This window comes from Hermetia illucens, chromosome 1 (genome assembly GCF_905115235.1).
Source record: "Hermetia illucens chromosome 1, iHerIll2.2.curated.20191125, whole genome shotgun sequence".
Taxonomy (NCBI): Eukaryota; Metazoa; Arthropoda; class Insecta; order Diptera; family Stratiomyidae; genus Hermetia; species Hermetia illucens.
The window spans coordinates 30,725,900-30,739,660 of NC_051849.1; the positions used below are offsets into that span (position 1 = coordinate 30,725,900).

General features: G+C 40.9%; 1 protein-coding gene across 1 annotated transcript in view; it reads right to left on the reverse strand.

Annotated features, from left to right (window-relative positions):
- LOC119653142 (obscurin) overlaps positions 1-13,761 on the reverse strand; it is a 172,164-nt gene that overhangs the window by 134,390 nt on the left and 24,013 nt on the right. Inside the window, 2 exon segments of the mRNA XM_038057679.1 lie at positions 3,120-3,293; positions 3,730-3,854. Of these exon segments, the coding sequence (XP_037913607.1) occupies positions 3,120-3,293; positions 3,730-3,854 (299 nt within the window).

A 13,761-nucleotide genomic window follows, 5' to 3' on the forward strand; every position in this document is an offset into this window, starting at 1 on the left:
GGGACGGAGCCCGTGTTCAGGCGATACGTTGGCTCCCATAGCTTACATCAAAATACGAATGATAACGGACTGCGGATTATTCAATTGGCAGTGTCAGCACTTGGAAGCACTTGGTTTGCGCGGAAAGCGCTCCACAAAAAAACGTGGGGCTCTCCAAACGGGACCACTTTTAACCAAATTGACTATTTGTTGATTGAACACCGCCATCTCCTAGCCTTGATGAATGTCAGAACGTATAGGGGGGCCAATATGGACTCAGATCACTATCTCGTTGGCATGGTGCTCCGAGCTGGAATAACAACACCACCCAGAATCCCCTCTGACAATCAGGTGAGAGTTAACACTGAAGCCATTCACAACAGCTCTCCGCAACACCTATAAAAGGGAAATGGATGCCGCAATAACCGCAGTCAGCAGAGATCCTGGAGATGAAGCATCATTAAATGATCTGATGTCTGTCCGTCACACGCATTTTTCTCGGAGACGGTTATAGAGATTGACACCAAATTTGGTGGAATGGTGGGAACTGAGAACGCTCACGCACACAATGAGTTACATCGTGTAATGTCCAATTTAAGGGGAGGTCCCCATACATGTAAAAAGAGGGGTGTAATTTTTTTTTCACCAAATATAGTCATGTGGGGTATCAAATGAAATGTCTCGGTTAGTACTTTCCGAAGCGGGTCTTAGTTTTGATATTTGTTGGAAAAGCGGGGAGTTCAGGGGGTCGAAAGTGATCATCTATTTAAAGGGGGCATCCTTAGAAACTGCCGAACTGGAAAATCTGAAAAAAATCAAGAGGCTGCCACTATATCGTGGCTAGGCTCCGAAATACCTTCCATACCGATATCCCTTGAAATAAAGTTAATAATAGTATATTTCTATAATTTTCGGTAACTTGCTACAGAACCCCCTTACGTTCATCCTAGCACCACGAAATAGCAGTAGTGTAGGCTATGACGTAGAACATAACCGTACCAAGTTTAGTGGAAATCGAACTATTACTAACAAAGTTATAATAGATCAAAGTCGTCGTTTCTTTACAAATTCAAGGCTTTGAATATCAATATCACCCGAAAGTGGATACTCCCACATTATATATGCATATATTATGCGCTACCTACTAATGGGGCAAATGCACACTCAAATGTCTTTATATAATAAATACACAAAACCCTTTCATACCTGAAGCGTCCAGCTTCCGGTTTCCCAATTTGTTTACTTTGGTGAAAGCTGTTCCTTGGAGATCTGGAGGAGGATTATTGGATTTTTAAGCGTTTTTCTTATCCGCTTCATAGATCCATTCCACCATGCTGTAAGCCATGTTTGTTTTCAAACAAAAAGGCAAATATAAGTATATTCTATATATTTCATTTATTTGACTCTTTCTTTCCCTCTCCTACTTTCGTATGCTTTGCACTAAATAAGGAGAATCCTCCAGTTTAATAGCCTGAGCCTGCCAAGGAAAGGTGGGAACCCCGTAGACCGCCGCTCTTGACCATTTGAGGCTGGGAGAATTTATTGAAGATGTGATCCGTCCTGGGACGAGCTTTCGAGCCGTTTTCTTTTATTTTTCAGTTTTAACTTCACCTGATATTCTCCTTGTTTGCATTTCAAATTTCGTTGCGGTCCTACGGATCGGTTAAAAGGATACGAAGAAATTTGTTTAATGGGATGTGAGAGACTGAAGTGTTCAAAAGGATCCCTATATTCCTAAGCTTGGCTAGCAGAGCAGCATAGAAACACGTGTCGACAGGACACTTCAGTGGAGCGTCAGTACTTGTGGGCAGTCCTTCATAATCAATTTTGCTACCTTTTTATGGGACAGCTCGCGCCTCTGGGCCTTCGACCACTCTGATGGCTTTTAACGAACGCAAAAATCACTTAAGTCATAACAGTACTTATAGAATAGATTGGATTTGGGAGCCATCAAAACTTATGTCCAGCAGTCGGTTGTAACGACCTTTGCGGAAGACTTGTCCGACGCTCATCTAAGCGGATTTCCATACGAATTAATGGTAATCAAGTTAGCATACAACACCATGTCATCTAAGTATGTCCACAAATGCTGCAGTTCGTATTCAATATGTAAGTCATATTTACATAGTTGCAAGTATACTTTCTAGTACCATTCAGTAGCCATGAAAGGTGGTTCAACGGGATACAAATCAAAGGGAATTCAATTAAATCTTTTGAAAAATGTCACTTCATGTTTGGAAAGGCTTTGAGGTTTTTTATCCTCAGATGAACACACAGATAATGTGTTAAACAAAAGTCTGGAGGAAGTCCCCCCGCCAGTCCTCACTTCATTCCATTTCTAGTTCCACGGATAAGTCCGTCGGTCTGTGATCTTTTCCGTAGTTTTAACCGAAGCTTAAAAAAAATAATGGTCAAAGGCTTTATTTGCTCACGGTGTCAGGTTTATCCAAAAATTCAAAATGAAATGAATTCAAAATCCCTTACGTTTCGTACAATTCCTGCAATTATAAATATCACTTCACCTGCGAATATAGCGACAATGAACTGTGTTAACAAATTTTCATCTAATTCAAATCAGATATTGTTCTTCTGCTCCATCCAAGATATAAATAGAATTCTTAATTATAAATCATGTCTTCCTGGCGCCTAATAAAATCAATTTTCAATGGAAGAATTCTCGGTATTTCCGAGCGTGGCACATTGATTTCAAACTATCTGCATAGCTAGATTCAATTAGGCAATAAAAATAGAAAGTGAAAATGTTTTCAGATGTGATAATTTGAAAGAATTCAATTTGGCCGAGATATCCACAATAAAGATCGATCTGAAAATGGATTTCCGTCGGAGGCTCTCCGTTCAACGTTTGTTATCTATTTTGCTGAAATGTTTTTGAGTTATTTTTTCGTAGGATAGACAGGAAATTTCCGCAATTTTCATTCACGAGAAAATCAGATGAGTATCTTGCAATTGGACGGGAATTTAACTTCTAAACATAGATGAAATATGAAGGAAGGCAGAATCAGATGAAATCTAAAAATATCTTTAGACCAAATGTTCTTTTGCTATTTTCCTGTCTACTATGTATTACTCATCATTTATTTAACGTCGGCTTTTCCGCTGTTTTATGTCTATTTACTCACCTGTCGCCAGGTTTTGGCTCGGGTCTCGTTTGCGGAGGCTGGGGGCTGACACTTCGTTGATGGCTGCTTATGTAATTTTTTCGCGGTTTTACAGCAATTTTGTGTTTGGCGGCCGGATTTTCCAATAGATCTGTTGTTTGCCCGACGTCCAATTCAGGATCTAATTTTGGTCGTCTGGACGGTTATGGGAGAAAACGAAAGAATTAGTCTTTTTAGTGCATGGTCATGATTGATGATATGTAGTGAAAATTTGTATGCATGTGGCAGAAAGATCACCAAATTCACCTCACCACGATCATATTTAGAGCCAAAAAGTCAAGAAAATATTAAAAATATTTCCAAGAAAGAACATAAATTTAACGTCCTTGTTAACAAGCGTCATAAAGAATATCAATCATCGTAGACAAATGAATTATTTGGCACATCACCCAGGAGGTAAAAGTTGTGTCTGACTGCAACTTTCTCCCAGGTCAAAGCAATAAAGTCAGTTACGTGTTTTTATTTTTTCTTTAAATATTTAAACGTTTGAAATGTGGACATTTTGGATGAAAATAATTGTGATTCGATACAGGAGTATTAGTAGTGGCTCCAAATTTTATGGGGTACTTACTTCGCAAAAGTATCGCCGGAATTTGGTCCATAGTCGATCACTTCGACCAGATCACCGCGTCGTAAAGAAATTGAGTCATTCGATTCAGCCGTGTAATTCTGGTTGACGACGACGATGTCGCAAACCTAAAATAAAAGGAGCAAAACAATCATAATTAGATACTTGCCTAATACTTCATTTTTTTTTAAATATAAAATTAGACCGCAAAGTTTGAATTTTTCCAAGCAATGAACTGACTTTTTCCTTTTTCAGAACGTAACTTGCCGTAGTTAATAGACAAAGAGCAGCTTGCTCAAAACTACATTTCTTTTTTGTTTTTAACGTATATATATTTCGGGACCGACATATCCTCTTCTTCAGTACAAAGCTTGTTGTAGTTATTACTTTTTAATGAGTTTCAGGAATAGCTTGTAAAGTGCAGTTGCATCAGTGACTGACTTCATGAAAAGTTGTCAGCAAAAAAAAAAAAAAAAATATAAATAAAAAAAAGTAGTTATCACTACCGTCATTCTAATGGGTGCACTTTTATCTAACTAACCTACTTGAATCTGTCTATATTTAACTTAACCTAAAAAAAGAGAGAAAATATGGGTCAGCTGGTCCCCTATCTAACTACTAACCAGTTTCCGCAACGCTTAATTTTGGTGATCAGAAAAAGATGGGTTTTCCTTCCTTCCTTGACTATTTCACTGAATCTCGCAACTTGCGAAAGCTTCACAGGACAAGTTAGTTAAAAGTACTTCTTCAAGAAGTTTCGGTATATAATATTATCATCCTGGTGTGGCATGCGAACGCAGATTATGTTTACAAGTGGAAAAAACTACGGTAGCAGAGTTTTGAGTGGCTTTCATCGTAAACTTCAAATCCATAAGTGGAAGGTTATGTGCGATTCGTCTAAAACTAAAATTCTTCAACATCGTCTAGCGCCAACTGAGGAAAAGGATGGAACAACTAAGGGTAAATTTCATAGTACCATAGAAGGAAGCATTGTCGTCGGACGGTATTAAAGTGGTAAAAGGGAAAGGATGAAAGCGAAAAGATGCACAGAGGCATGGAGGATAGAATGGCACAGTCTCCAGGAAGCAAATAGTGGCAATGGTCAGCGATTGGTCGACTTTATTAGCACCGAAAATTTGGTTATAGGTTGTGTGCTATAAGCTATCCACACCGAGACACTCACAAACAGACGAGATCGAGCGATTGCGCTTTTAAGCAAATAGATCATCTCCCAATTGAACTGAATTGGTTTGTGGGTTGGGGCTTAAGAATACATTCAAAGTCTTCCCTGTTCGTCATAAAAGGCGATTTAAAGAGATAGAAATTTGCTAGATAGTAACCTGCAAATTTCGAAATTTTACTGCTAGTGAAAGGTGAACTGCGTGATCTCTTAGCTATGAGCTTTGGGTATCGCAAACGGCCTATGATTGTCGGTGTCGAGGGTCTCCGGAATGCTCGCTTTTTCCAACTCAAGCGAGAATTCCAACGATATAAGCTGCACATTCTGGGCGCAAGTGAAGTAAAGTGGTGGGACTCTGGAGGGTACTTCTCTCTTTTTTGCTTCAGTTATAGCAATGATATTTTGTACTCTGAAAAGCCAGCTGGTAGCAGACGCGACTATAGTATCCGGTTCCTTCTGTTGCCAACCGTAAGGTGTGCTCTTGACGAGAAAATTCCGGCACAAACGGAGATTTCCGATAAAATGGAGAAAGATGCTTTCTATAAGCAATTAAAAGGTAGTATTGTGGCTATTATGATGATCTGAATGTCAAGATGGGCGCTGACAACACCTTGTGCGGACATGTGATGGAGAAACATGGCGTTGGGTACTGTATCGATAATGGTGGCAGATTTGTTTTCTGCAGTTTCCACCGTTTTTTCATTGGTGACACCTTATTTGAGTACCGAGCCTGCCTTAATGTCAGTTGCGTCTGCCTGATGGAGGTAGAAATATTACAAAGGCACTGCCGCGCCACGTTGCAGCAGCGTGTGGGATTCTCACCCACGAAAACCACCTCCACTTTCTCCTTCTTCCTTCCCCGCGGAACCGCCGCAAAGTATTACTTCGCGGGGTGGACTGCGCTTTAAGTGACCAAGCCTTCAGTTCTTCGCGTCCTCTTTGAGTGCTCTGCCTTTCCAAGTTCCTCCTGTATTGTTTTGATTGCGGAGTTCACGGTACACAGTTTCCCTCCGACTTCAACATTTCCCTGACGATGTTCTGCGGGCTTAGGTTGGTTTTCAGGGAGTCTTCCAGACTCCTCCTCTTTGAGAAAAATCGTGGACAGTGGAACAGAACATGCTCCGTGTTATCAGGTGTGCCACTACATTCAGGACATAAGGGAAAATCATCCAGCCTGACTTGGTACAGATACTTCCTGTAACCACCATGTCCTGACAGGAAATGCGTCAGATGGTAAGATAGTCTCGTCGTGTCGTCGCTAGACCCATTTCGCAATACGGAGAATCAAAGTGTGGGTCCAGTGACCTCTCTGCGAGTCATTGCATCGTTGCTGCCACTTCTCCAGCGACTCCCGCCTTTCGGTATTCTGTATCCTTTTCAGAAGGATTCATTTTCTTTTTGTCACTTGCCAGAATGTCTATCGGGATCATTCCCGCAAGAACATACGCTATGCCCCCTGATATTGTTTTGAAGGCGCTATACACCCTTAGTGCCACTAAGCGCTAAGTCATATTTACCCTCCTCCGATTACTCCCACACGGTAGTGCTTCCTTCCAAACTGGTGCCGCGTATAATAGTATGGAGCGAACCACTCCGGCCATAAGTAATCTGCGACTGTATCTTGGGCCTCCAATATTCGGCATCACCCGCGCTAATGATGCGCTGGTATTTCTCACAGGCATAGTCCAGGTGTCCCTTGAAATTGATTTTAGCATCAATCATCACTCATAGGTATTTGATAACCGGTTTCGAAGTGACTAACACGAATATTAACTGTATTCCTCTTCCTACGGTTGGTAATCAAGACTGCCTCCGTCTTTTCTTCCGCAAGGTCAAGCTGATCCATCTCCAACCACGCTTTTATGGCGCTAATGGTTTCGTTAGCGTACACTTCAACGTCTTTAAATGGTTTCGCGACGACAATCGCGACTAGGTCATCTGCAAAACCGAGTATCGTGGCCGCCTTTGGCATGGAAATCACAAGAATTCCATTGTACATCACGTTCCACAGGAGAAGACCCTCCCTCCTGCAATGACGGTGTACTGCTTGGATCCCTCATCCGTGTCGTACCAAAATGTCCTCTCCAAAAGGTAGTCATCAAGGAGCTAAGTCAAATAACTAGGGACACCCGTTTTAGCCAGTGAACTTTTTATTCACTCCCAACTAGCGGAATCGAACGCATATTGGATGTCCAATGTCACCACGAAACAGCATTTTTTAGACGACATCGCGTCTCGAGCCAACTTCAAAACAACATCTACGACGTCGATGGTTGAGTGGGCTTGTCGAAATTCAAATTGTCACTATAGTCTATCTTTATATTCAATGATAGGGAGCAGTCTGTTGTAGATAACCCTTTCGAGCATCTTTCCTACCGTGTCGATGATATCGAACAGAATATGCGGGAAGAATAGTTGTGGTGTTCCCCCTCTCATCTTCTTCATAACCATCCTGTATGCTGTTCCCCAGGGACTTTGGTCTGCCTCTGCGCAAAGTAGTTTATATATACTCGCCGTTTCTCGTTGAAGTCTGATCTTCCTCTAGATCGTTGGCAGACCCTTCTAGCTCGAAAACATGCATCCTGTAACTCCGCGATCTCTTCATTCCAACAACAGTTTGAGCGCCTTTTTGCGAAGACTTGCCGCCTCGGCATAGCAGCGTCGCATGCTCTCATTACGCGTCCCTCTACCTTTTCTGTATCCACACTATCGGGATTTTGGCCTCCCAATAACATCTCTATGAATGCATCCTCTTTAAACTGTTTCACGGACCAGCGCCTGCTTCTGGCTCCGCGGGAACGCGCATCGCCGCATGGCCCATATTCGAGGAAAATTGCCTGGTGGTCGCTGTGAGTATAATGCTCACTGACAAACCATGCCATTTTCGTCGCCAATATGGTACTCACATATGTCAGATCGACTATTGAGCTCGACCCTATCCCACGAAAAGTGGCAACATTTCCCGTATTCAGTCAAGCTCTTAGACCCCCAGGCCCCTGGTGTTCCACGGCCACGCGTTGAAATCACCCGTTATAATCTTGGGGTTTCGACTTATTGCATGCGAGACTAGCATACCTAGCATTCCTTTGAATTCTGCAATCGTCGCGCTTGGTGGAGCGTAGCAACTTTATATATAGATACCAGCTATTTTTGCCATGACGAATCCAACTTCAGGAAATTCCATCATTTCTTGAAGCGCTTGATTTTCACATGCTCAGATTACCGCCTGGCCATTTACATCTGTAGTCCAGGCTGATTATGGCAGCTTCGATTCCCTCTCATGAGAAAGTCTTGCGCTGCCTTGCAGTGGTTGAGGTAGATTTGTATCAACCTCATTTTTTTATTGCATTCAAGGCTCTCCTAAACACTGGGCATCTGCTACTCCCTGCAACGTGTCGGCAGTCGACATCCTTTATCTCCTTGCAAAGCATAAATTCAAGCTCAGCCTAGTAATCCCTGAACATATATCTTTCTTCCTCTACATTTTCTGCAACTTTTTGTCCGTCTGTCACAGGCACGTTTCTCAAAAACGTCTATACCGATAGGCACGAAATTTGGTGGTGCGAGCTGTGAACGCCCAGACATGCAGTGAGTGATATCCTTCTACGTTAAGAATTAAGGGGGGGGGGAGGGGGGTCCCCATACATGCAAAAGAGAGGTGTAAATATTTTTTCACCAAATGTAGTCATGTTGAGTATCAAATGAAAAATCTCGATCAGTGCTTTTTAGAGCCGATCTTAGTTTTGAGATTTGTTGGAAAGGCGGGGAGTGGGAGGGGTGGAAAGTGATGATTTCTTTAACGGACCCATTCTCAGAAACCACTCAACCGAAAAATCTGAAAAAACCATCAATCTGCCTCTATATGGTGTCCAGGGCTCGAAATATTTCCCATATCGATATCTGCTCAAATTAAGTTAATAATAGTATATTACTATATTTTCTGGGAAATTGAGTAGAAACCCTGCTTAAGTTTATCCCAGACTTAAAAATCATACTGTTACTAACAAAGTCAGTAACTCAAAAGTGGCTTTACTGTGTAAATTTACTACAGCTAAATATCAATATCAGACTAAAGTAAGTAGTCTGACATGCTAAATGCATATACATAACGGGCTAAGTACAAATGGGATAGTTCTGCACTCAAATATACTCACAGAAGAAGCAAACAAAATCTTTCATACCTGAAGCGCTGAGCTACCGGTTTCCCGACTTGTTCTAACTTAGCTGCTGTCAATTTTTTGGAAATAACCTCCAATGTCACCCCACTGGAAGAAATACTTCAAATTGTCGATCACCAAGTATAGTTTAATCAAATTTCAATTTGTTGGAAAATAGAACACATTTTTTATCCAGGAAAAAAAGCGGAAAGACTTTCTTGCCAGCCCAATATTATTTAGACACTTTCCAAGAGAATTAAAAAGTCCGATGTTTATTTACAACCTGTCTCTACTATGTCTATGCCCAGCTTTTCCTCACATATGACTGTCATAAAACCTCCAAAAGCAAAAGGCTGGTACTCACCCCATCTTATTTATTGCTCAGCGAAATACATAATTCTTTTCCCCAAAATATTTATTTGCACCCCCACGTTCTAATTGTTTACTTGTTTAGTAAAACATGCCAGCCCAGGAACCATTTATTATCTTATGTGCGCAATTATTTTGAGTACTTTTCATCAAATAAAAGATTTCAAAGGATTCTGCGTCAGAATATGATAATTATAAATTGAAAGATTTTATGTTAAATTAGAATAAATGGGTTGAATCGAAATGAAGTTAAGTGGAAAGCAACATCTTGTTTTTAAATTATTACGAGTATAAAAGGATAGGAATTCCTGCTATAAATAACTTCCCACACAATTTCATCCAATTATCTCGATAACTATTTATAAAATTCTAAAATCGTGATATCTGTGCCATTCGTAATACACCTTTCATCTATTTTTAAGAGGAAATTAGTCATAGTAAATTTCTCTCGCGTTTTTTTTATTATTACTTTTTTGGAGTAAAAAATTTTGGTTTTTGATTTATGGGGGTGGTTTTCATGTGATAATAATAGTTTCCACTTGATTAATATTTGAAAATTTTCAATGTTGAATAATTTTGACGGCGAAAAATTTGAATAACGTGTGCAAAACGTTCTAAAAAAATAATAAAAGTCATTTTATTCCATGGAATTATGATTTATACCTAAATACCAGGATAATTTAGTATCAACGGTCAAATTATTATTATACATTTTTTTATTGTGTTTTATAATTTGGCTTTGTATTTTTGAAGAGAATATTTTGATCCGAGAACTACCTAGAATGATTAAAACATATTTTGATCCAAGAATTAGCACAATTAAAGGAAAGTGTAGATAAACACTTCATTTCAAAGTGTGCACGGGTATATGAACCAGAATTTTCCTCTGCTTTTCACCAGATTTCATTTGAATGAATAAAAGCAATCGTAAACGATACAAACTGTGAAATTTGTTCGCATAAAATGGTCTCATTGATAATTATTCTTAATAGTTTTAATGCGAAATTTTGTCTGTAATAAAATGGTGCACTAAGTTTTAAAATAAATGCAGCAAATTATATACTTTGGCTTAATATCAATGTGTTCTAACAAGACGTTATTGCTTGTTTCGAATTCAACATGGACATTCAGCACTTTGTCACAATTTGATGGTAATCGGTTCAACAATTTGTAAAGTTAATTAGTGATATTGAGGAAAGCAGAAATGATTTATTCCATTTGTACCGGTGAGGTATGATCATAGCATTGTAAAAGTCTAATTCATAAAATAGAGAAGATGATGATTAGTGAAATATAAGAGATCAAAATTTCATCTCCGTATATAAATTCACTTAAAAAAAATATTGAGCTAACCTATTTGGTTTTGAGGCGGTTTGAGACGGTTATACCAGGGTCAATGAATAAAGCGATTTTGCGGTAATTACACGATAGGATGTGTTTCATCAGTAAAAGCATCAGGGATCATATTTTCCCTACTTAGAAGAGTGAAACCCTATTTAATATAATATCATCTCTCCGAGTTTTACTCGGAGATTTTTCGTAATTAAATCCATCTTTTGTCATTCGTCAAATCAGGGTAATAATCTTGGGCGAGGCGGTCAAAGGATAGAATAGATCCCGGTCGAAACATAAATTGGTTCTCACGATAGAGCACAAATTCTGGGAAACGCCTAATGAGCCAACATCAACAACTCTACTACCAAACCCTATCTCCACCTCCACGTGGTGATCACTGGGAGTCCTTTCTTAATGAAAAACTGAAGACGCAGGAGGATGAAAGAGAGCCTGCCGCGCCTAAAAACGGGACAAAATGTAGCAACTGGTCCTCCAGGTTGGGGGTTGGGTAGGGCTGACAACCCTACATGGAAAGACGATGTTACGAAGCCACGAAAGAAGCTGCAAACGGAACCACGATTTGCGCATTTTCTCATAGAACATGTGATCCCTGTACAAATCGAATGCTGCTCAGCAGGTAGCCGATACCCTGTCTCAATATAAGGCTGATATAATAACATTGCAAGGGACGCATTGGGCAGAGATCGGTTTCCTGGAGAAGAGCCACTACATCATATATTATAGTGGCCACCCAATTAACCATGTGTTCGGAGTAGGCTTAACTAGTCAGCCAAAAAATGAAATCTGCTGTTATCGGCTTTGGAAACATAAGCAAAAGGCTGTGCGAGGCAAATTTAGAAATATAAGCCTCATTAACGTTCACGCCCCTACAGAGGAGACTACAATGTCAGAGAATGACACCTTCTATGAGGCAGTTGCGTGGACCCTCGCAGCCTGTCCCAAGTATGATATCTAAATCATACTTGGAAATTTTAACAGCTAAGTAGGTGTAGAGCTAGTATTCAGGCGATACGTCGGCTCCCATAGCTTACATAGGTATACGAATGATAACGGATTGCTGATTATTCAATTAGTAGTATCACATGAAATGGTTGTTGGAAGTACCTGATTGTCAGAACATATAGGGGTGTCAATTTAGACTCGAATCACTATCTCGTTGGCATAGCGCTCCGGGGTCGAATAACAACACCACCTAGAATTTCCTCTGACAATCAGTTGAGAGTTAATACTGAAATCATCCACAACACAGCCCTCTGTAACACATATAAGGGCGAAATGGATGACGCAATGACCGCAACTAACAAGTGTCCTGGAGATAGAGCATCAACAAATGCCCTTCACAACCACCTGAAGAACGTTATCATTGATACGGCCACAAATATACTTGGTCCTAGCCGCAAAAAGAGTCGGAACGGTTGGTCCGACGATGAATGTAAGCTAGCAATGGAACAGAAGAAGGTTGCATACTGAATAATGCTGTATTCTCAAAGAACGCGAGCACGCGCTGAGGCCTATCATGAACTCCGTTGGACGGAGAAGCGACTTCACAGACGGAAGAAGGAAGCCTGGGAGAACCAACAAGTCTGTGAGCTCGAGAATTACAGGGAGCAGCCGCACCAGACGTGGAAGTTTTACCAACAAGTGAGCAGGATGAAACCTTATATACCTCGATGCTCATCCTGCCGAGACTAAGAGGGAAATCTGATTTCCGATAAAATGGGGAATTGGAGCGATGAATTTAGTATTTTAATGAAGTGCTCAACAACCTGGACATCGGCGAGTTGAAGGTCCTGTCAACTGAAGACGACGGACAAATACTGCCATCACCAAGTATAGAAGAAACAGTCGGCTTAAAAACCACAAGTCGCTAGAAGCCAATGGACTTACAGCTGAACTGCTTAATATTGTTAATATGGAGGCAACCAACTACACCAAACGGTTCATCAACTGATGCTCAAGGCGTGGGGCAGCGAATCAATGTCTGACGACTGGTAACGGGGCATTATCGTCTCACCATAGGGTTAAAACTCTTACTGTACAGGACAATAATCTTGCCAGTCCTCATATATTTCTCGGACACTTGGGTTCTTAGGAAGAAAATTTGCGAACTCTTGGCCACGTTCGAGAGAAGAGTCCTCTGAAGAATTTTTGGCCCTCTACACGAGGATGGACGATCCGGTAGCCAACAGAACGATGAAATTTATTAGCGATACCACGACCATCTGGTTGTAGGTAAAATCCGGCTCAATAAGCTGCAGTGGGCGGGTCACCTAATCCGTTTGGATGAGGATAATCCAGCCCGCGAAGTCTATGAAGGGAACATCTATGGTAGGAAAAGAAAACGAGGCATATCCTGCCTCAGATTGAGTGATGGCGAAGGGCAGACCCCTAGACAGCTTTTAGGGATATCAAACCGAATTGGTGGACGTCGACGCAAAACCGCGATGTCTGGAGTTCCTTGCTATAGTACGCCTAGAGCGGATACCGGTTGTTGCGCCTTTGATGATGATGAATCCCTGGTGAGCGAAAGTGACGGGTATCGCGCATATTCCAAGGAACATCATTCAGTACTTCATGATACTGGTGCAACCACAAGCTATTCGAACAAGTTAGCACTCGCTAACGTCGCCAGGGCTCAAACATTGTTAGCTGAGGATGGAACCCAGACGCAGAGACAAACTATACTGTCTGTACTATACTCAAAACGAAGTATGCGAAGCAGGAACATGGGCGAAAATGCGAAATAATGACACAACGAAACCTTTAATAAAGGCAACTGTCGAAGATTCCATAATCAAAGGACCAATTTAGCTTAGCAACATCATTTTTAAACTCCTCATCAGTATAGAGAAATAAAAAACACTCCTGGGCTGGAAGTATGACTTATTCAAAAAAAGGCTGACCTTAAAGGGTGGACCTATTTTGTTGGCTTGGCGCTATAGATGTTAAAAGTTATCTGGCGTCATGGCCTAC